The sequence below is a fragment of the Lycium ferocissimum genome, chromosome 4 (genome assembly GCF_029784015.1).
Source record: "Lycium ferocissimum isolate CSIRO_LF1 chromosome 4, AGI_CSIRO_Lferr_CH_V1, whole genome shotgun sequence".
In the NCBI taxonomy this organism is placed as follows: domain Eukaryota; kingdom Viridiplantae; phylum Streptophyta; class Magnoliopsida; order Solanales; family Solanaceae; genus Lycium; species Lycium ferocissimum.
This window is the reverse complement of record NC_081345.1, coordinates 23,656,309-23,681,112: the sequence shown is the minus strand read 5'-3', so window position 1 is coordinate 23,681,112 and position 24,804 is coordinate 23,656,309. Positions and strand designations below refer to the sequence as shown.

The 24,804-nt window shown below is 37.8% G+C and overlaps 1 protein-coding gene, 1 long non-coding RNA gene and 1 other non-coding gene across 3 annotated transcripts; 1 reads left to right on the top strand and 2 right to left on the bottom strand.

Annotated features, from left to right (window-relative positions):
• The first annotated feature begins 3,162 nt into the window (after positions 1–3,162).
• LOC132054478 (uncharacterized) lies at positions 3,163–4,096 on the top strand. The gene is made up of 2 exons (XR_009414306.1): positions 3,163–3,375; positions 3,521–4,096. It is a non-coding gene; the product is annotated as an uncharacterized LOC132054478 (long non-coding RNA).
• Positions 4,097–6,970: 2,874 nt separating this feature from the next.
• Positions 6,971–7,948, bottom strand: LOC132053851 (uncharacterized). Its single transcript, XM_059445947.1, has 3 exons — positions 7,559–7,948; positions 7,338–7,391; positions 6,971–7,255 (listed from the first exon to the last, which is right to left on the bottom strand). The coding sequence occupies exons 1-3, from the start codon at positions 7,946–7,948 to the stop codon at positions 6,971–6,973; spliced, it is 729 nt and encodes a 242-aa protein (XP_059301930.1).
• Positions 7,949–22,120: 14,172 nt separating this feature from the next.
• LOC132055022 (small nucleolar RNA R71) lies at positions 22,121–22,227 on the bottom strand. Its single transcript, XR_009414488.1, has one exon. It is a non-coding gene; the product is annotated as a small nucleolar RNA R71 (small nucleolar RNA).
• Between the last annotated feature and the right edge of the window lie 2,577 nt (positions 22,228–24,804).

Here is a 24,804-nt window from a genome sequence, read left to right as displayed (position 1 = left end):
AATCATTTACCATCAGTCTCCCCCTCATAATACATCTAGCTCACTTCCCAATCCCATCTCCTTGATTTCTTTCTTCTCTCCACTTCAATTAAATTCTCCTTCCACGCCTTTCCTCTTCACTTTTTCTATCCTTTTCCTGTTACTTCCTCCATCTTGATTTATGTGGACGCGTAGATTGGACATGAAATTTAAGAAATAAAGAAAGATTTCTCACAAAAGTTTTGAGATGTGTAAATTTTTGTGTCTCAATTTATGTGATACTATTTTCATTAATTTTTAGTTCATCTCAAGAAAATGACACATTTTTATATTTATTATTAATTTAACTTTAAACTTTTTATTTTATCGTTATTGAGATGATTTATAACCTGCAAAAAAAAAAAAAAAAATTAATTTTAGACCACAAATTTGAGAAGTCTATATTTTTTCAAAACTTTGTGTCAGATCAAATATCATCTCATAAATAGGACAGAGGGAGTAACAAAAATTATACTTTGAGATGTTTTTAACCAGCTATTACTCCCACGGTAAAAACTTACCCACACCGGTGATATCTGTCGCTTTTTTGTTTTACACACCCCTTAAAAAATACTTATTAATTAAGAGGGGTATTTGACTAACTACCCTTATTTATGTCTAAGTTATAATCTCTTTTCATTGAATGTTTACTCTATTTATGTGTAATCTCTATTAATGACAAAATTCTACTAAGGATGTCTTGAACTCCTAAAATGATAAATAATTTGAGACAACTATTTTTAATAACCACGACAGATAATTTGAGACGGAGGGAGTATCGCTTTGCTTTTGATAGTATGGATATGATAATTTTTTGAGAATATCGATGCATCATGTATTGCGTATTTAAGTATACTGATGAGCACACTAGATTGCATTTCAGGATAGGGGGGACAGACTAGTGAAATGAATAATTCATTCCGGTATAAGTGAATTTTTGACCTAAATAATATGCATTATTTCAAACAATTAACAAGAATAATGCAATATTTTTAAAATTTATAGAAATAGAATAAACGTAGTTGTGAGTAACCTTTTGGTAATATTTTATTAAAAAAATTTAACAGAAAAAGTTAGGGTTGACAGAATAACGAAAACATAAAACGTAATTGTGAGTAACGTTTTACAAGTATTTCGTTACTGAGAGTTACGACTCTCTAATTCTATTAATTACTCTCTGCTAAAGTAAAACTTGTGAGTCCAAGTGATTTTCATTTCTCTCACTCTTTTTTTCTGTGCTTCTTTTCTTACTTTTTTCTCCTATTTCTCTCTCTCTTTTATTTCTTTCTAACAAACTACACCAAAAATGATACACAACGAATTAAATTTGCACAAATAAAAAGTGGAGATTTAATTCCCATAGAAGTCCCTCGCTCGTTTTCCTTTTCCTAACCACACATTAATTCTTATTTACTTCTTCAACTGGAAAAAAAAGGTTTATTTAATACACATACTTGTGTCACTAAAGTTTATTTAATTAAATTTTATTTTCATTTTTTGAAATATCTATCTCTTTGTAATTAATAATACTTTTACAATCAAAGATGATATTTAAAATTGCATTGTAATTATATTATGATAAACAAATATATTTGCATACTTTTGCGAAATATGTAAGGACAATAATGCACTTCGGCCACAAGGAACAAAAAGTCATAAAAACAGCAGCTCAGATCAATCCAATTTCACAACTGAATAAATTTTACATATGTTTATTTAAATTGAATGGTCTTCAATTTTATCTTTTATTTTAGGAAATTGTATAGAAACTATAATATACATTGTAGCATAGGAGATTTCTCACTTTTGTAAGAAAAAAGTAAGAAAATAAGCATAGAAAAAAGGTGTGAGAGAAATGAAAATCATCTTGACCCACAAATTGTACTTTTAGTTAGATAATTAATAGAATCGAGAGTCGTAACTCACAAGAATCTTAAATACTTGTAAAACGTTACTCACAAGATTTTTTATATTTTCGTTATTCCGTCTGTCCTAATTTTATTCCATTAAAATATTTTAATAAAATATTACCTAAAACGTTACTCACAACTACATTTATTCTATTTCTGTAAATTTTAAAAGTACTATATTATTCTGGTTAATTGTTTTAAATAATGTAATATTTTGGTCAAAAATTCAGTATAAGTTGATAAAAATATGGACGGCCTAACCCGCAAGGGTGGCTCAGTTGGTTGAGCATGGGGCTTTGATAATGGAGGTCTCAGGTTCAAAACCCCCTGCCTACGACAGCAGGGGATTTGCCTTCGGTAGCTGCGCGGGCTGCCAGTGCGGGTTCCTCTCTTGTGTGGTTTGCGAGCTATTGCACGGGGACTTGGGTTTCTGTCTTGTAGCCCAAAGGGTAGAGGCTGCGGATTCCCATGTCATCAAAAAAAAAGAAAAAGTATGGACGGCCTAATGAAACAAACCGTCAACAAAGAGATTAGATGTGTCATATGGACGGTCTATTACTATGTATAGGAGCTAGGCACCAACTCGTTTTATGTATATGTATGACATGTTTGGTTGTTACACTTAGCTAAATACTTTATGTATGTGATGCAAGATATGATTGTGTGCACAAATATTTACATATGCATTATATTTTTATAAGACTTATCCCAAGGGTATCATGAGGGGTTGGTTAATAGTTTTACTGGATCTTTGTGACTGAATTATTACAACTATTTGCTTCTTGCAGATATTGTAGCTGATACTATTATCTCGTAGGTCATTCTACCATATAAGCTAAGGTGAGCCGTCCTCTCGATCCGCGATGGATAAAATTTCATTTGATTATGTTTATGCTTGTATAAGGTGATCGCTGGTTTTGGATTGTACAAACCGGTAAAAGGAGAGAGAAAAAGGTTATAAGAAAGGGAAAAGGGTCAAATATACCCCTCTACTTCAGTTTATTAGTTAAATATACCCTCTGTTAGCCAAAGTTGATAAATATCAAAAAAGAAAGTATTTATTCAATACTTCCGGATAACATAAATCCCCAATTCCACCTTAAATTATCCAATTTCACTAAAAAAAACCATACGCGACCCGACCCGCAAAAATATTTCTTTCACCCAAGTATACCCCCGTACACTTAACACTTAGTCCATCCATATTAAACATTAGGGTTGGCTGAAGTTTTCCTTTCCATTATTTTCTTTCTCTCTCTTCAAGTTTTCTCTTCCATTTTTTCCTTTCATTGCTACTCTTCAAGTTTTCCCTTCCATTGCTCACAAGATGTCACAAAATAGTTGTTCATCACAAAGGAGATGCAACTGCGGGTTGATTGTTAAAAATCTCACTTCCACTACTCCATCTAATCCGGGAAGAAGATTTCTCAGATGTCCTCGTCCGGATGTAAGTTTGTTGGTTTATAAAGTTTCGTTTTTTCACTGTTTTGCTAACCTATTTTGCAGATTTCTTCTTTTACAAATTAATCAATTTTTTTTTGTGTGTGTTTTTTGTGTTTTTCTATTAAGCTTACCTAATTTTCAATGTTCAGCAATCCTCATGTGGATATTGGGAATGGGAAGACCAAGCTTTCCCGGAGAAAGCTTACATTTAAAATTTAGAGTTGTTGTTGAAAGATATAAAAAACGAACGGGACAATGTGAAGATTGAAATGGACAACTTGAAGCTGGGAATGGATAATTTGAAGCTTGAAATGGCCAATTTGAAGAATGAAAGTGAGAATTTGAAGAATGAATGGGAAAATTTATCGGAAATGGTTGCTACCCTGGAAGCTACAAATCAATTAGAAATGAACAAAGCCAGGACATTTGAAGAGAAGTATTCTAAGATGAAATTGACTGTTATGATTTCATGGGCTCTTTTTGTTGCTTTTTTGGTAGCACTGTTGGCAAAATGAATTCGGTATGTAATTTTAGGAGTTAGTGGCTTAAAATTTAGATTTTGATGAAGCTAATATGTGTATGTAGTAGTTGATGAACTAATGGTTGAACTTTTCTTTTGGAGGTGTACTGAATGTACTTGTAATGTGGATGTAAGTGTTTGTAATTTAAGGATGTTATGGTAATGTGGTTTGTTAATGTAATGTGAAAATCTTTCAATGTTTATGCATATGAGTTGATCGTGATTCTTAAAGTAGAACTAGTTGGTACCTTCTTTTATGGAAATAATGTATGGCTTGGTTATATGTCTTACTGGCAGCTGAACAACATCAATAGCCACTTATAGTAAAACTAAGCTTCGTACCACCTCTTTCGTATCTGTGTTATGGCATAGATGATCGGCGTGCATATTGTGTATGCAACATGCGTTCTTGCTTGATTTCTCATTTGCATCTCCTCTCGTTGATCAGTTGAAAACAAGTGTAAGGTGTCTTTTTTCTTTTTTCTTCTTTCTCTTATTTCTTTTTCTAGGCGGTAGACGGAGTGTGGAGTGTTGAAATTCCTCATTCCCACACATAACCCAAAATCATCCCTTTTATAAAATATAACATATGCTATTTAGCATTTGCTTATTGATATTTCATACAAGATAAGGTAAAGAAGTACTTTCAGCAAGTGTTTAACTGCTATACATTTCAATTTGTCTCTTGTCACTACATCACAATTAGAGGTTGCTGCAAACTACAGAGGAATTACAAGTTTCCTGAATTTCGGTTGTTGTAGTGCCAATTGACTCATGCATATCTCTAAGTCTGCTCTAGTAGAACAACTTCTGGAAAGTGGCTTCTGATCCATATCATCTGTTGGGCTTTTGCGATTGAACTATTTCTTTGTTTAGTGGAGTGTCTTACGCATTAGCTGCAACTTAGGACGTCTTTGCTAATAAATCTTACGCATAAGATTGGGCATTATTCTACTTATCAGAAGAAAAAAAAAAAGAGGCATTATTCTAGTTTCTACTCATATTATCATGATCGCGAAACAATTAATACTATAAGTCTTTTTCGTCTATGATAATTGGTCAACTACACCATCAAGAGCTAAATTCAACAACCAATTCAAGGAGAAAGAACATCCAAATACATTTTTAGCAGAATCCAAATCAAGCATCTAAAATCCATGATATATCTTCTCTTGTCAGCAGATCCATATAGGACATTTGTTGGGGTACTTGTTGCAACACTTGATATTGACAACTTTGTAAGTTAATCGGCTGCGAAGAGTTATCAAACTGATAATTTCCTACTTGGCTGCAAGGCCATTGCTGCACCCTTTGTTCTTCTGATGATAAACTGTTCTGAGTAGTGCTAAGGAACTGCTTTTCATTTAGTAATTCTTCAAACAATGTTGAGTCATTTCCATCCTCCATTAGCAATTAGGTGTCACTTGGTTCATATTTTGGAACTGCAAGTCCATAATAAATGAAATAAAAATTAGACCACAAATGAACAAAACCTGAACAAGCAAGCACTAAAACAAGGTTTGTTTATGGACAAACACAGTCCATAATAAATGAAACAACCAAAACTAGACCATAAATGAACAAAAACTGGTTTCAACACATGAACCAAAACTCAAAATTTCCTGGAAAGATACACAAACAGTTTCATATATAAACTGAACCAAAACTGAATATAAACTTAAGGCAAAACCATTATAAAACATACTTCATATATAAACTGGACAACAAACTAAAACAAAGTTGTTCTTCAACTACAACATTACATTAGGGATGTCATTCTATAACCTTAACAAGATGCAACAAAAAAATTATACTATGACATCCCACTACCACCATGAAGCACTTAAATAAGTTTTCACAACCAAAAGTAAAGCATAAGTTATAATATTACATTACTTGAGTTTTTCACAAAATAAACACAAATTTTCAGTTCAATCTCTACTACTTCATTGTTGAGCCTTGCCATTTCCCTTTTTGGCCTTCAGTTTGTCCACCCTTAACTTCTCCAATTGTCTTCCAGTCATAGATGCATTACCCTCCCATGAGAGTCCCTTTGGTGCATACAAGTCACTTGGTTTACTTAAACCTCTAACATCACCCATGAAGTTGATTTGTCTTGTTCTAGTTGGTAGTGGTTGCTTTTGTCTCTCTTGGATTCTAGACTTCAACTCTGACACACCTCTTGGCCTCCATGGTAGGTCATCTTCAACTTCTTCTTCAAATGAGGGATATTCATAGACAGGAGGCTATCCAAACAAAGACTGACCAAACAATGTCTGGTTGCCCAAAGAAGGCTGACTTGATTGACTGTTTTGAGTAGGTTGTGGAGCTGATAATGTCAAGTCCTCAACAGTTTTAGCATCTCCATCTTCTTCATCAATAAGTGGTCTTCGCACATTCATTGGTTCTTTTCCCTTGCTTTGCTTCCTACCATTTAATTGTCCACTCTTAGAAGTGCCTTCACCTCTCTTTCTGTTGAACTATCCAAAAAAACAACAAAAAAAAAATTGACTTAACAATCTAAAATCATCATATTGTAAGAGCATAAGAATTAAACTAAAAAGGTTACCTTTTCACACCCCCTAGCATTGTGTCCAACAACTCCACAAGTTGAACATGACATAACTCTTCCTCTCCTTGGTGCAACCCATTCAGTTTGCCTCTTAAGTGCTTCATCTTTGTCTCTTTTTCTCTTTTCTCTAGGTCTACCAGCCGATTTTACAAAGGGAGGTGGTTCCATTGCTGCAAGGGGATTTGTTTTCGAGAATTTTGGCCCTGGAACTGGTTGCAACTTGTGATGATAAGTCAACATATATGCTTCCTTTGAGTACCACCAGTGGATTTCTTTCTTGGGATCAAGCTTCTTGTGCAAAAGTGCTTTGATGGCATGGGGACATGGGATTCCAGTAAGGTCCCATACCCTGCAAGTGCACTTCTTAGTTGTCAAATTTACAATGTGCTTGTCAGTCACTTCACTCACCTCATACCCATAATCACCATTAAAATTCAACGCACACCTATTTGCAATTTTGTTGAATTCATTGTACATATCAAGGCGTTCTGGACTCCATTCAGTAGCCTAAGTTGTCACCTCCTCTTCATTTGATCTCACCATCTCCATCACCTTTAGTCTTATTTCATCTAGCATCCCAATGATAGGTTTGTGTCTTGGTTCTACTATCCAAGAGTTGAATGACTCAACCAAGTTATTTTCCACTTTCTGATTCTTGCAAATTGTGTCAAACAAGGACCTGCACCATATTTCAATTGGATACTCCAACAAGTGTTCTTTGGCTTCTTCAGACAATTCAGCCATTGTCTTCAAATGATCATCCAACTCCGGTAAATATGTGCTCCATGCACACTACCAAAGAAGCTTAATTTGTTCTTTTGATCTCTTGATCTCTTCCTTTTTTTTTTCTCCAATTAGCTTCTATGTGTTTCACACAAAACCTATGTAAGGCAGCAGGCAAAGCTTGTTGGACAACCTCCATTAATCCCTGATTATGAATCATAAATTACAAAAATAAAAATATAGTTAAACACAAAAAAAAAAGAGAACTGAAACTGGTCCCTTCTGCGACTGTTTCAGTCAAATTTAACAAAAATATTCAGCCAACAGTTTCAGTCAAATTTAAGGAAAAAATTACTTGAAATAAATGTTTACCTTTTGCATGTCTGACATAAGAGTGATCCCCTCTCCACTGTTGAGATTTAGAGACTTGCCAAGCAATTCCAAGAACCAAAGCCAAGTAACTTTAGTTTCTTTGTCCACAACAGCCCAAGCAATATGATAGAAGTGGTTCATTGAGTCTTGAGCAACAACAGTCAAGAGTTGACCTTTGGCTTTACCTTTCAAAAAGGTCTTGTCCAAGCCAATGAAAGGTCTCATTCTTGCCTTAAACCCCTTCTTTAAGGCATCAAAGCAAATATACATCCTCAAGAATCTTCTTTTGCCTTCAGCAAGTGCGTCTCTTGAAACCTTGAGGATGATATCACTTCCTTCATTACTCTCCTTCAAAGCATTTGCATATCCAACAATCTTTTTATAGTTCATCAGTAAAGCTACCTTCCAACTCCTCCAAAACCATTCTTTTGGCTCTCTTACACTTTTCAAATGAAGCATTAATGTTAAAAGCTTTGTTTAGATCGACTGTCATGTCTTTAATCTTATACTTAGGGTTACCTTACAACTTATCGTTGAAATAGTATGCAATTGTAGTAGCACCAACAAGACTACTATTAAATGTAGGTTGACACTTATGCTTCCCTTTCAGTGTTTTCATACTAACACCAGGAGCCTTTTTCTGACCAGAAATTAGGCATTCAAATTTGCATTCTGGTTGACAAACATACCTAACTTTTACTGTGTCACTTTTTTTCAAAGATAAATCATAACAATTGCACAATGCACACAAGCTCATGTATCTCCTGGCCTCAGGTATGTCTTTGAATGTCATGAACTTGTTTAATTCCTTGAAATCAGACAACTTTTCATTAATTACCCTATCTTTTGCTTTTGCAAGAGCCTCCAGCTCTTCACAACCATAATCAGAACAATCAGACCCATTTTCACTCTTAGAATCACTATCAGAATAACAATCAGTTGCTGCATCATCTACATCTATCACAGACTCTTTGTGAGCAACTATATTCTCAACATCAACAGACAAATCACTATCCTCAACAACAAATAGATGTATCACATCAAATTGTTCATTAACGAAACCTAATAATGTCATAATCTCATTGTCACCTTCAATTTCATAATATTTTCCAGAAGGTACAGACACTATCAGTTGTTGAACACCCACATACCTTAAGTTTTCAGTATATTCATCAACTAGATCTATAAAAGATAAGAGATCAGAATCATAACCTTCCCATTGGTGCACAAACTTTCTAGAATATAGCACATTTGGCTCTCTTATCCACTCACCACCATGGTGAAATACAACATCAACCAAAACCATCTGAAATCAATACAAACGAACAAACAAACAAATAAAAGATGAGTTAAAGTAGAGTCCGAAGCTAAGTTAACATCTAAATAAAGTACGTAATTAAAAGTACTCCTCTACAGCCTGCTTAGCATTATAAGTAAGTCAATAGACCCCTTGTATTTCAGCAGCTTCCTTTTTAAATAAATAGTCTATCGTATGGCCTATACTAGTGTGTGTGACTATAATTTATAAGAGAAGAATACAGTGGACATCTAATAATGTGTGTGACTATAATGTGTAGAAGAGTATTTTAAAACTAGTCTAAACGAAAGCAATTCCAAAAGCCACAAAAGTAAAACATAAGCTGCAGTGATATGCCCAGTGAGAAAAATACATTGAATTATTCATTACATAGAATTGTGCAATGAAATTAGTAGGTTTGCAAGAACTACGATACCATTAAGCACAAATCTTCACTAACTTCTTTAACGAAAATCATTATCGTACTAGTTTGATGCAATAACTGATCTTTTTTTCAGAATACTCTTTCATGCTTTATATAGTTTTTTTTATCAATGCAGCAGAACTATGTCAAAAAATTACCAAAACCTGCAAGCCAAAACTAAATCAAAACTGGACAAACACACTCCATAACTGGACAGAACCATCACCACTAAACAATTTTTCACAACCAAAAGTGATGCAAAGCAATGACCAACAGAGGGCAAATTTGACTAATAAACTAAAGTAGAGGGGTATATTTGACCCTTTTCCCTTTGCAAAAACAAGCAGTAAAAGCAGAAAGCAATCGTATATTACACCTAATACCATCAATGGTTTAGTCAACAAAATAAGAAAGGGAAAAAGCCAAAAATATGAATAAAAAAGAGCCCAATTTCAGGGCACACCTACTACTTTAATAGCTAAAGACTGGTCCCAACAAACAAATATGAGTTAGGACCACTTCCAATAAAGTATAACTATAATCAAATAATAAAGTCCCACTTCTCCAAAACTTTAAGGATACAAACAAAATTTGGGGACGACATTAAGTCAATTTTAGGGCACATTCACAAATAGAACCTGATTTGTTCTGAGATAGGAATAAAAAATGGAATCTTAACCTCAATAAATGAAGTTAACCCTACCAAAAACCACTACATCCCCAAACCCTAAACCATATCCTCAAAAACCTAAACCAACTCATATCAACCCTCACCCTAACACTATAATTTGTTAAAAACCAAAAATAACAGATTCATTAACACATAAGTATCTTATGTATCGAGAAATATAAACCAAATTCCCAAGAAACTTACTGATGTGCCATGGATTTGTAGCACACTCGACGCCTTTTTACTATGAATTTTGGTTGTTTTCAAGTAAGTCTAGGTCATTTTAATGTGTTTTTGTTGTGTTTTAGGAAGACGATGGCCCAAAAGCAAAAACAAAGAAAAAAGGAAAAATTGCCCAGAAATGAAGATTCGACGGTCCGTTGATCAATCGACGGGCCGTCCTTTGAAGTGTCGATAAGTTCAATTTTCCAGTGATGGCCTAAGTTGAAGAGGACAAAGGACGGAACCATCGACGAAGCGTCGAGCTGATCGACGTTTCGTCGTTTGTATCGTCAAACAGATCTGTCCACTAGAAGAGAGAAAGACGGAAGAATCAACGAAGTGTCGAACTGGTCGACGGTACTGTCGAATGGACCATAAAACTGAAGAAGCAAAAGACAAAGGCATCGACGGACCGCCGAACTGATTGACGATCCGTCGATCATGCTACCAGGGGCAGTTTTGCCAATTGCTGATGTGCGTTTTTGGAGCCTATTTAAAGAACATTTTTGGTTTTTGTACACATCAGATTTTTTCTCCAATATTTCACACTTTTTCCATTGGTGGGTGAGCATTGAATACACCTGTCACGAACCGACTAGGGCCATGACGGGCACCCGTGGCTAACCACCGAGCACCACTCATTCTATTACTCATCTGCTTTCATTCATATTTCTTATGCTCACAATCATGGAAAACTACTTTCATTTAAAACATATACACTTTATATACATAAGCCCTTCGGCTATCAAAATAACACATATGTGTATATACAATGAGAAACTTGTGAGGCCATACTACCCACACTGCGTATCTACGAGCCTCTACTGGAGTGCTAGACATAGGGACGGGACAGGTCCCCGTCATGCCCAAAACATACATATACATATATACCAAAAGAATAATCAATGGCATCTCCGGAAAATGGAGTGCTCTCAAATCAGCTAATAGCTCCTACGAATCGGGGTCACCTCCCTGTCTACCTGTGGGCATGAACACAGCGTCCAAAGAAAACGGACGTCAGTACGAACATTGTACTGAGTATGTAAGGCATCAGCAACAATGAAACATCAATGAAATGAGGAGGCATCAAATGATGAGCAATCTGTAACTGACTGTATCATAAAAGAAATAATGCATGCTGGCTTACTTTCATAATCATCATCATAACATGTATGCATATATGTATAAGCTGCCCGACCATATAGGTACGGTGTGATAATCATTAGCATTAGCATTAGCTTGCGTCCAGGCCTCCCGCGTCCGGGGTACCATCTCATGCCACCCACTAGTGGTGTCTGCCCATGCTATCCGGCCATGGTGTATAGCTGCCCGCCTTAGCGGTGACTGCCCGGCCATATAGGCGCGGTGTAATATCATCATCATATGCCCATCATAACATGCTCATCATAATATGCTCATCATAATATATGCATGGAAACTCAAGGACAACTAGACTTTATCGGGGTGACGTAAGGTCGTGAGCCCCCAATTCCATTATGGAGCATTCATAAACAGTCTGCCTCACCTGGAAGGAATTAGTATAAGTTGAGTGTATATAATGATCAACATTAATGGATTCTAGATAGCGTCATTAGCTTTATCGGAACATCATAGCATGAACTCTAGAATCTTTAGACTTAAGCTTATCATCATCATTATCGTACTCATAGTTTATCTCTTATCTCATAAGGCTATTCATGAGCAAGGACTCTTAGTTTTCTTGAAGATAGGAAATTCATGAAGGAGAAGGAGGAATTTCATGCCATAAGATTCATGCCTTAGAAAGAAAGGACTAGTCTCACATACCTTTGTCACTTTGCTATTTTATTTCTTGCTCGTTCTCCCTTAATGCACTCATTTTACCTTCAAGAGAATTCGTGTCGTCATTAGCTACACAATTACAAGAATGTGCTTACTAAAGCTAGAGAAAATTGGGCAGCATTTCCTTTGTTTATATGACTTCCTCCATAGTCCAAATCAACTCCCAAACATCCGTAACATCATTCATACTATCATAAACAACAATCATCATTTATCTACATTATTCACATTTCACAATTTCACTTCAATTTCCCCACAATCATGGTCATAATTCACTATTACGTCCTTTCACGTATAATGCTCATTATGTGTTCTAAATGTCATTCATAATCTACTTACAATCATAACATGTCCATATTCATGATTCATTCCAAACTACTACTCCACAATAGCACTATTCCCACATTTATGACCCTTTTTTTATATTCTAGTACCATCCAAGTGTTTCATCTTTTCAATACTTCAAATAATATGAAAAGATCATGAAACTCACCTTAGATAGTGTAGAAACAAGCCTTGAGTGGCAATACTCTTCTTACTCCAAAAGCCTAGTTCACTTCTCTTGGGATTTCTTGACTTAGATGACTTTAATGTGTTTCACACTCTTGATTCTTGTTGGTTTGATGAAGTTGATCATCAATTTCCTTTGTGTTCTTGTGGATGAAGTGTGGAGAATATTCTAGATGTTTCTATGCCCAAAAATGGTAAAACAATGAATTTGGGTCGAATTTGTTCTATATATAGTGGTCCGAAAATTACGAACCGACACGACGTGCGGCGAGCTTTGCTAGACGCAAAGCGTGCTTTGCTAAACGCATGTTGTGTCGCGGACCTTGTAGAATCACCAAATTTCCTTTCACCGGCACACTTTGTTGTGAGCAAGCTGCGTGGCGGCAAAGCGCGCTTTGCTGCTAGCATGTTGTGCCACAAAGTGCGCCAGAATGTGATATTTTACCAAACTTCCACCGAAACTTAACTCCGATGATCCAACGAGTCTTAAACCTTCCCGAGGCTTACTAAACATGGTTTTACTCCATTATATACTCAAGATGGACATATCTATCCCCATGACCTCAAAAAAATTTATCCTACTTCCCAAGGCTAGGACAATTAGCTTTTGGTGAAACTCAACGTATGAAAATGAAAGGTGTAACATCCTTCCCCCCTTTGGAAACATTCGTCCTCGAATGTTAGACTCTTAGGAATCTTATAAAATTTTTGCCCGAGTTTCCCTTGTAAATATGCCACTATCATCTTGTCACAACGACCCAAAATACATAATGCCTCACAGGGCCACAACAACGACAACACTAAAGGCCACACACGACCACAACATCATAAAGAGAAGCATTACATACCTCAAAATGTTGATATCTCATCTTGGATCTCTTCCGGGGGTTGAAATAAGTGCGGGTACTTGGACTTCATGTTTTCTTCCGCTTCCCAAGTCATTTCCTCTCGATTATTATTCCGTCACAAGACCTTGGAGGCTACCTCTTTGTTTCTCAGTTTCCGTACCTGCCTATCTAGTATGGCAATGGGTACCTCCTCATAGGTCAACCTTTCCGTCACTTGAACATCATCTACCGGCACGATTCTAGTAGGATCTCCGACACACATACGGAGCATTGATACATGAAAGACTAGATGGACTGATTCAAGTTCTGGAGGTAAGTCTAGTTCATAAGCTACTTGGCCTATCTTGCGGACAATCTTATAAGGTCCAATGTATCGAGGACTTAACTTTCCCTTCTTACCAAATCTCATCACGCCTTTCATCGGTGATACTTTTAAGAATACCCAATCATCAACTTGGAATTCTAAGTCTCACCGACGGTTGTCCGCATAAGATTTCTGCAGACTTTGGGCTGTCAATAGTCGGTCTCGGATCACCTTGACTTTTTTTACTGCTTGTTGAATCAACTCAGGGCCTATTAGCTGTACTTCCCCTATTTCAAACCATCCAATTGAAGATCTGCACTTCCTTCCATATAAAGCTTCATACGGAGCCATTTGAATACTGGAATGGTAGCTATTGTTGTATGCAAACTCAATAAGGGGTAAGTGGTTATCCCAACTACCACCAAAATCTAGAACACATGCTCGTAGCATATCTTCTAAGGTCTGAATAGTACGTTCGGCCTGCCCATCAGTTTGCGGATGAAATGCCGTGCTAAGCTTTACTTGAGTACCTAAACCTTCTTGAAAAGATTTTCAGAACTTGGCTATAAACTGTGCTCCTCTGCCTATAATAATGGATATCGGAATACCATGGAGTCACACAATCTCCTTAAGATACAATCTTGTATAATCTTCTGCTGAGTATGTGGTTCTGACTGGAAGAAAATGAGCTGCTTTCGTGAGTCTGTCCACGACTACCTATATAGAATCATGCTTGCCTTGGGAATGAGGTAATCCCACAATAAAATCCATATTGATCACTTCCCATTTCCATGTAGGAATTTCTATCGCTTGCAATAATCCTCCTGGCTTTTGATGTTCGATCTTTACTTGCTGGCAATTTGGACATTGAGCTACAAATTCTGCTATTTCTCTTTTCATACCATCCCACCAATATATCATCTTAAGATCATGATACGTCTTTGTCGCTCCTGGATGAATAGAATACCGAGAATAATAAGCGTCTTCTAGAATTCGGCGACGTAATTCTGCAACATTCGGAACACATAGCCTGCCTCGGTATCTAAGAATCCCATCTATAGAAACTTCAAATGGAGACTTCTCTTTTCCATGCAACGTGTCTCTATAATGGCTCAATTGAGGTTCTTCATATTGCCGCTCTTTTACTTCCGTATTCAAGGACGAAACTGTGGGATCATTAACACTAACTCCTGCACCACCTGCATCAACTAAACGTACTCCAAGATTAGCTAGTTGGTAGAGTTCATGAATCATTTCTTTCTTCTCCGAAGGAACTTCACATAGGCTGCCCATTGATCGGCGGCTAAGCGCATCCGCTACTATATTTGCCTTTCCGGGGTGGTATAAAATACTCACATCATAATCCTTCAATAATTCTAACCACCGCCTCTGTCGCATTCAACTCCTTTTGTTTGAAAATGTATTGGAGACTCTTTGTGATCTGTATAGATATCAACGTGCACACCATACAAGTAATGTCTCCACATCTTTAATGCATGAATAAATCGCACCAATTCAAGATCATGAGTTGGGTAGTTCTTTTCATGTTTTCGCAGCTGTCTCGAAGCATAAGCAATGACTTTACCATGCTGCATCAACACACATCCTAACCCCACGCCAGAAGCATCACAATACACAACATAGCCATCTAGCCCTTCTGGAAGTGTTAAGACTGGAGCTGAGGTTAATCTATCCTTTAACTCTTGGAAGCTACGCTCACAAGCATCATCCCACTGAAATTTAGCTGACTTCTGGGTTAGCTTCGTCAATGGGGCTGAAATAGATGAAAAGCTCTCTACGAACATTCTATAATAACCTGCTAATCCCAGAAAACTATGAACTTCTGTAGGCGTCGTAGGCCTTGGCCAAGTCTTCACAGCTTCAATTTTCTGAGTATCAACTCTAATGCCGTCATCTGAAATAAAATGACCCAAAAATGTCATAGAATTTAGCCAAAACTCGCACTTTGAAAACTTTGCATACAATTCCCGAGTTCGGAGAATTCCAAGAACAATGCGTAAATGATCTGCATGTTCTGATTCTGTGCGAGAATACACCAGAATGTCATCAATGAATACTATTATGAATAGATCCAAGAGAGGCCTGAATACATTATTCATCAAATTCATGAACACTGTCGGAGCATTAGTTAACCCAAACGACATCACTTGGAATTCATAATGGCCATATCTCGTTCTGAAAGCTGTCTTGGGAATATCTTCTTCTCTAACTCTCACTTGATGATAACTTGACCTCTAGTCTATTTTGAAAAACCATTTGGCACCTTGTAATTGATCAAATAAATCATCAATTCTCGGCAGAGGATATTTATTCTTTATCGTCACCTTATTCAACTGTCTATAATCAATACACATTCGTAAGGAGCCATCTTTCTTTCTCACAAATAGGATAGGTGCTCCCCACGGTGATGAACTGGGTCTAATAAACCCCTTCTCAAGTAAATTTTTCAACTGTGCCTTTAGCTCTTTCAATTCTGCCGGAGCTATTCGATAAGGTGGAATAGAAATAGGCTTGGTATCCGGCAACACATCAATAGCAAAGTCAATTTCTCTTTACTGAGGAAGGCACCGGAAGTTCATCTGGGAATACATCCGGAAATTCATTCACTACCGGAACGGATTGGAAAGTTGGCGACTTTGCTTCGGTGTCATGAACTCGGACTAAATGATAAATATAGCCCTTAGCTATCATCTTTCTTGCCTTAAGGTAGGAAATAAACCTACCTCTTGGAGTTTCCGTATTACCTTTCCATTCAAGCACGAGCTCTCTCGGAAATTGGAATCGAACTACCTTCATTCGGCAATCGACATTAGCATAACATGAAGCCAACCAATCCATACCCATAATTACGTCGAAATCTAATATTTCTAGCTCAACTAGATCAGCTCTAGTCTGGCGGTCACACATCACAATTATACAATCTTTGTACATTGTTTAGCTATCACGGGATCACCAACCGGAGTAGATACCTCAAAAGGTTTAATTGGCTCGGGTTTCACCCCAATACGATTAGCAACATACGGAGTAATATAAGATAGGGTAGAACCCGGATCTATCAATGCATACACATCATGAGAAAATACGGACAATGTACCTGTAACCACATCTGGGGAGGACTCAAGATCCTGTCGTCCGGCTAAAGCATACAAGCGGGGCGAGCGGCACCGAAGTAGATGCTCCCCTCGGCCTCTACCTCGGCCTCGCCGGAATTCGAGGAACTCGCCACCGGCGCACTGAAGAAGAACCAGCCGCGGATCTTGTGGGCTGGACCCCAGCCCTACCACTCACTGACGAGCAATCTCTCATCATGTGCCCAACCTGGCCGCAAGTATAACAAGCATCTGAACCCTGGCGACACTGTCCGGAGTGTAATCTACCGCAATAAGTGTATCGCGGTATCGGAGGTCTCCTCTGACTATGATCTCCCCAAACTGAGAACCGGAGGCCCTCGAACTCTGACCCTGTTCTGAACAGAAGGAGCGATCAAATCTCCTACCTGCAAATCGGGGAGGTGCACTAGTCACCGATTGGCCTGAGTGTCTAGAATGTGTCTGCCTTGATCCCCCTCTGTAATCACTGCCTGCTACCATAGATCGGGCCCTCTTAATTTGCCCTCTATCAATAGCAGGATCACCCCTTTGCGGATATTGTTGTCCTTCTAGATTCTGGGCATGGGCTTGAATGCGGGAAATGTCCATCCCATCTTGCAATGAAGTCGTCAAACAATCTTTGAACAAATGTGGCCCTAAGCCACTCACAAATCTATGCACTCTATCTCCCATATCGGTCACCATAGTCGGGGCATATCTAGCCAAATAATTAAATTGAAGGCTATACTCCCGGGCACTCATATTTCCTTGCTTCAAATTTAGAAATCTATCCGCTCTAGCTCGGCGGACCTCGGGTGGCAAATAGTGGCGAATGAAAGCATCCACGAATTCTTGCCAAACGGGAGGAGGCGCATTCTCTTTTCTTGATGCTATCCAATTATTATACTACAATACCGCCATATCTCGGAGTCTATAAGATGCCAACTCTATGGATTCGGTCTCGGAGGCATGGATAATCTTTAATGTCCTCAACATCTCATCAATAAAACCTTGCGGATCTTCATCCGGCTTTGACCCAAAGAACTCCGAGGGATTTAAACTCATAAAATCACGGGCTCACGGTACTAGTCCGACCGATCACTTGGGCCGCATTCGATGCCGCCGTGCACAGGCGGCAACTAATCGCGTCAATAGATGAATAGCCTCGGTCATTTGTCGACCCGAAGTAGCCGATGGAGAGACTAGAGGCACTGGAGCTGGAGTGGAGACCTCTTCATGCTCTTCTGCTACTGGAGGAATAGAGGTAGCATGTGAGGGAGTGGCACCCTGAGACTCATTATGTCCTAAATCAACCGGGGGTTCTCGGCTGGTACCTTCTCCCGCAGTGCCTAGTATTGCGCTGACTTTCTTCTTCTTTCTCAAAGGCATTGCTGAAAATTAAACAGAAAATGATTAGGTAGTTGCATCCTTAACTTGGCTCTATCGCACGATCTCTTAAGATGAAAGATGGTCATTTTTCCTAAATGCCCTGTAGCCTCCTGTTTATTAGCGTGGCGCGCAACACAACATAAACAAAACTCTCCTAGACACGGCTCGTAGACACTTCCTAGGACTGAACTGCTCTGATACCACTTTTGTCACGACCCGACTAGGGCCATGACGGGCACCCGGGGCTAACCACCGAGCACCACTCATTCTATTACTCATCTGCTTTCATTCATATTTCTTATCCTCACAATCATGGAAAACTACTTTCATTTAAAACATATACACTTTATATACATAAGCCCTTCAGCTATCAAAATAACACATATGTGTATATACAATGAGAAACTTGTGAGGCCATACTACCCACACTGCGTATCTACGAGCCTCTACTGGAGTGCTAGACATAGGGACGGGAAAGGACCCCGTCATGCCCAAAACATACATATACATATATACCAAAAGAATAATCAATGGCACCTCCGAAAAAATGGGTGCTCTCAAATCCGCCTAATAGCTCCTATGGATCTGGGTCACCTCTCCCGTTCTCTACCGTGGGCATGAACACAGCGTCCAAAGAAAATGGACGTCAGTACGAACATTGTACTGAGTATGTAAGGCATCAGCAACAATGAAACATCAATGAAATGAGGAGCAATCTGTAACTGACTGTATCATAAAAGAAATAATGCATGCTGGCTTACTTTCATAATCATCGTCATAACATGTATACATATATGTATAAGCTGCCCGATCATATAGGTACGGTGTGATAATCATTAGCATTAGCATTAGCCTGCGTCCAGGCCTCCCGCGTCCGGGGTACCATCTCATGGCGCCCACTAGTGGTGTCTGCCCATGCTATTCGGCCATGGTGTATAGCTGCCTGCCTTAGCGGTGACTGCCCGGCCATATAGGCGCGGTGTAATATCATCATCATATGCCCATCATAACATGCTCATCATAATATGCTCACAAATATATGCATGGAAACTCAAGGACAACTAGACTTTATCGGGGTGACGTAAGGTCGTGAGCCCCCAATTCCATTATGGAGCATTCATAAACAGTCTGCCTCACCTGGAAGGAATTAGCATAAGGTGAGTGTATATAATGATCAACATTAATGGATTCTAGATAGCGTCATTAGCTTTATCGGAACATCATAGCATGAACTCTAGAATCTTTAGACTTAAGCTTATCATCATCATTATCGTACTCATAGTTTATCTCTTATCTCATAAGGCTATTCATGAGCAAGGACTTTTAGTTTTCTTGAAGATAGGAAATTCATGAAGGAAAAGGAGGAATTTCATGCCATAAGATTCATGCCTTAGAAAGAAAGGACTAGCCTCATATACCTTTGTCGCTTTGCTATTTTATTTCTTGCTCGCTCTCCCTTAATGCACTCGTTTTACCTTCAAGAGAATTCGTGTCGTCATTAGCTACACAATTACAAGAATGTGCTTACTAAAGCTAGAGAAAATTGGGTAGCATTTCTTTTGTTTATATGACTTCCTCCATAGTCCATATCAACTCCCAAACATCCGTAACATCATTCATACTATCATAAACAACAATCATCATTTATCTACATTATTCACATTTCACAATTTCACTTCAATTTCCCCCACAATCATGGTCATAATTCACTATTACGTCCTTTCACGTATAATGCTCATTCCGTGTTTTAAATGTCATTCATAATCTACTTACAATCATAACATGTCCATATTCATGATTCATTCCAAACTACTACTCCACAATAGCACTATTCCCACATTTATGACCCATTTTCTATATTCTAGTGCCATCCAAGTGTTTCAACTTTTCAATACTTCAAATAATATGAAAAAATCATGAAACTCACCTTAGATAGTGTAGAAACAAGCTTTGAGTGGCAATACTCTTCTTACTCCAAAACCCTAGTTCACTTCTCTTGGGATTTCTTGACTTAGATGACTTTAATGTGTTTCACACTCTTGATTCTTGTTGGTTTGATGAAGTTGATCATCAATTTTCTTTGTGTTCTTGTGGATGAAGTGTGGAGAATATTCTAGATGTTTCTATGCCCAAAAATGGTAAAACAATGAATTTGGGTCGAATTTGTTCTATATATAGTGGTCCAGAAAATTCTGAACCGACACAACATGCGGCGAGCTTTGCTAGACGCAAAGCGTGCTTTGCTAAACGCATGTTGTGTCGCAGACCTTGCAGAATCACCAAATTTCACTGGCACACTTTGCTGAGCAACTGCGTGGCGGCAAAGCGCGCTTTGCTGCTAGCATGTTGTGCCACAAAGTGCGCCAGAATGTGATATTTTACCAAACTTCCACCGAAACTTAACTTCGATGATCCGACGAGTCTTAAACCTTCCCGAGGCTTACTAAACATGGTTTTACTCCATTATATACTCAAGATGGACATATCTATCCCCATGACCTCGAAAAAATTTGTCCTACTTCCCAAGGCTAGGACAATTAGCTTTTGGCGAAACTCAACATATGAAAATGAGAGGTGTAACAACACCCCTTTTGGAGCTTAGTGAAGACAAAAAGATTCCACTCCCACCATATTTTTTACACTTTTTAAGCTTTATGTCTTTATTATTGCTTACTACTTTTGTGACCAATAGGTGTGAGTAGTTTCCTTAATCAAAGTTGTGGACCCAAATGATGGGTGTTATGTAATGGGTGTCTAACATTGTGTTTGTATATATATATATATATATATATATATGGGTTATGATGTGTTTTATTATTTCTCATATTCATTGTTAGTTAGTGGTTGCAAAAACTTACTTATGCACAAACCCTAGTTTTGTTTGGAAAGATGAACTAGGGTTTGAGTGGAAATAATATAACAAGGACTCGGGGCTTTAACCCTTGTTTAATGAACTCACTTAGGGATAAGATGAGTTCTACTTGGAATATTTAATCGTTTTTACTTGCAAATTTTCTATATTTGGGGAAAATCATGAAAAGAAGAAAAATATTAGGAAGTACATTAGAGATCAAGTGCATACGAAACCTCGACCCATTAGAAATATATCATATTGATACCCATAGCATAACATCTAATCACAGCGGGGACACAACTTTGATTTTTTTTTTCCAAACAAAATCCAAATACCTCAAAATAGCGAATACAAACCAAAACCCTTTTTCTACACTAGTCGGAATAGAAGTAAAGTCTTTAGAGATTAGTAGAATATATGATTAGTATTTATTTCACACATTATTCCCTGTGGGATTCGACCCCAACCTAGTTGGGTTACTATATTTGACACCGACCGCCTTATGCCATAATTTAGGTGTAATTTGAGCGTATTAAAATTTGGCGTCGTTGCCGAGGAATACGGTTTTGAAATTTACTAATTGTTAAATACTCTTCTTTAAACCTTTTTCTATTCCATCACTCTGTTTGTTGTCTCTTTGTTATTTGGCAACAGATGGATGCCAGAGCCAACCAAAACAATTGAAGAAATCAAAATCAAGGAGGGCTCCATATAAACCCTCTTGTACCTGAACCGGTAGTAGGAGAGGATGAGAATGTATTTGCGGATTTTATGAATGATCCGGAGTATGCGGCTGCGGTAGTTCCTCCTCGAGTTACAAATGTAAACTTCAAAGTGGTGAGTCATCTCTACCATTTATTGAAACTTGAGGGGTACTTCAAAAATTCTTCTGAGAATTACCCACTTCACCATCTCAAAAATTTCTTGCATGTGTGTACTCAACAAATAAATGGCGTTGTTCATTCTGATGCTCTTTGGTTGAAGCTTTTTAAATATTCTCTTATCAGAGAAGCTCGTGCATGGTATGAGAAGCTTCCAAGCAACTCAATCCACACATGGGCCGAATTATCCGATATTTTCTTGAATAAGTGGTTTTCGCCGAGCAAAAAGGCAGAACTCCGAGACAAAATCTTTGAGTTCAAGTAATTACCGAGCGAACAACTACACAGTGCTTGGGATCGGTTCAAGTACTATCTAACCCAATCTCCTAATCATGGTTTCACGGAGAATGTGCTCATGCAGAAATTTTACAAGGGGTTGGACACTATGAATCAAATTGCGGTTAATACAGCCGCGGGTGGTTGTTTCATGGATCGGACTTTTGCAAATGTTACTACTTTGCTGAATCGGCTCGCCACTCATCACCAAGCTTAGCACTCCAATAATAGTAAAGATTAGTCCTATGGTAGTCTGTCTATTGGCGCGGTGGCCAAAGAGAATCATGAACAAGATCATGCCTTTGCTCAATTGCAAACCACCGTGGATTTGCAATCAAAGAGGCTTGCGGAGAAAGAAGCTAAGGGTGTAAATGTTGTTGAAGAAATGCCATCTCATGCTCCTGGAATGTATCAAGTCTCGGAGAAGACTTTTCTTGAGGGGAAACAACAACATGAGGATGCTAATTATATCGATAACTCTCATGGGGGTTATCAAAAGCAATGGCGACCCCAACAACAAAGCAATCAATATGGCCGAAACGAATATGGTGGTTCGGATAGGAAGGATTACAACAACAACAATTATAGTAATCGAAATTCTAATGCCTATGTTCCACCGAAAGGCCGTTCTTCTAACTCTCAAAATTGGCTAGAGGGTTCTTTCAATGATAGAGGGACCTCTCGAATGGAATCTATGCTTGAGAAAATCTTAGAAATCCAAAACAAGAGTGACAAGAAGATGGAAAATTTGACCAAAGTGGTAGGCTCTCACACCGCTTCGATTAAAAAACTTGAGTCATAAATGCGATATCTTTCTCGTGAGAAACATCCTCCATAAAGAGAAGGACTTCCTAGCGACACAATTCCAAACCCAAGGGGTAGTGGAGGTGATCACATTGCCTCATGCAAAGCTATTTCTACTAGAAGTGGAAAGATCCTTAATGTAGTGGATGAGAGGGTGGTTGAACCTATTATTGTGGAGCCGGTTGTTGATGAGGTTATTGAAGAAGAAATTGAAGAAGAACTTGAGGCACCAATTGAGGTACCTATTCTTATTGAGAAGGAGAAGGTGGCACACCCTATTGTTGTTGGGGGTGATGAGGTGCCAAGTGTTGAAAAAACTACTGAGGGTAGCACTCGAAAGAGCAAGGTCACGGGGGAAATTAGACCCTTGACTCAAACATATAAATCTCCTCCCTCTTTCCCCGCAAAGATTGATGAAAAGAACAGAGGATGCCAAGTGCCAATGCTTCTACGACCATTGAAATAGTTGTCAACGAATATTCCATTTCTTGATACATTCCAAGAAATCCCGGGATTTGCTAAATACTTGAAGGACTTGTTGACGAAGAAAAGACCAATCAAGCATGATACGGTGGGCATCACCCACCGTGTGAGCTCTATTATTTCGTCCACAAAGGTTGAGAAGAAGGGAGATCCCGGGGCTTTCACTATTATTTGCACCATCGGTCATCATGATTTTGCTCGTGCCTTGTATAATAATGGGGCTAGTATTAATTTGATGCCACTAGTAATCTATAAACAATCCGGTTTGGGGACACCTAGACCAACGAGTGTTATACCCCATTTAGACCGGGTCAAAGAGGAGTACAACATATTGGTGATTCCTATATTATTTTATCTAAGGAGTCGCCACCTAATTATTTAATGGTGAATTAGGACACCTATTATTAAGTAAGTAAAGACCAAAAATTAACTCCAATTAATGGTCTACTTAACTTAACGATTCGGTAAGGGTTCTAAATATCCTAATGGGAAGGTCTTAGGCATCCATTAGAATCCATTAAATATGGTTACCGACCAAACTCGGTTAATATAAGGACTAGTGATAAATATAGTATATTAATATCTTGAAAATAACTTGAGAAAAAGATATTCTTAGTTAAGTATTTATGTGATTAAAGTAGAAATCTTTGGCAAATAATGTGAGGATTTTCTAAATTTAAATGAAGAAAATACTAGGACATCCAGCAAGTGGGGTAGCTTAAAATCATTTTGTAATCCATGCATGTTGACGTCATTAAAAAATGGAACTCAGCACTTAGTTATCATTTAAAGGAGTCTTGCAATTTTAAATCTTTGGCTAGAAATATATCACATGAATGTTCAATGATCTTAGAAACCTGAATGGTAAAGTGCTCCAGTGGCGTAAAAAAAGACGAAAGGTACTTTCTTTAATTAGTTTCTTTTCAAAATTAAAAGTTGCACTTCTATATTAGAACTTGATAATTGTTTGTTTAAAAAAAAGGTTTCAGCCAAGACTTGCTTAATAGTATTTCAACTTCCTTCATCATAAGGGAAAACCAATTTTCATTGACTCGAAAAAGCTATTGAAGTTCCGGAAAAAAACAACTTGCACTAGATTCAAAAATCAAATCATACCTTTATTTTTTTATTTTTTTTATTTTTTATTTTAAAGACCACCAGCTAAATGAAAATTACCGTATAAACAAGTTCTGGTTTCATAATTATTGGTATTAAGGACTGCCCAAAATGAGAAAAGAAAGAAAAAAGAAAGAAGAAGAAAAAAGCTATGGGTTTCCCTACATAACATCTACCCCCTTTTTTTCTTAAAAACTAATATTATTACTAGTCCTACACTTACGCTAAGAGAATTAG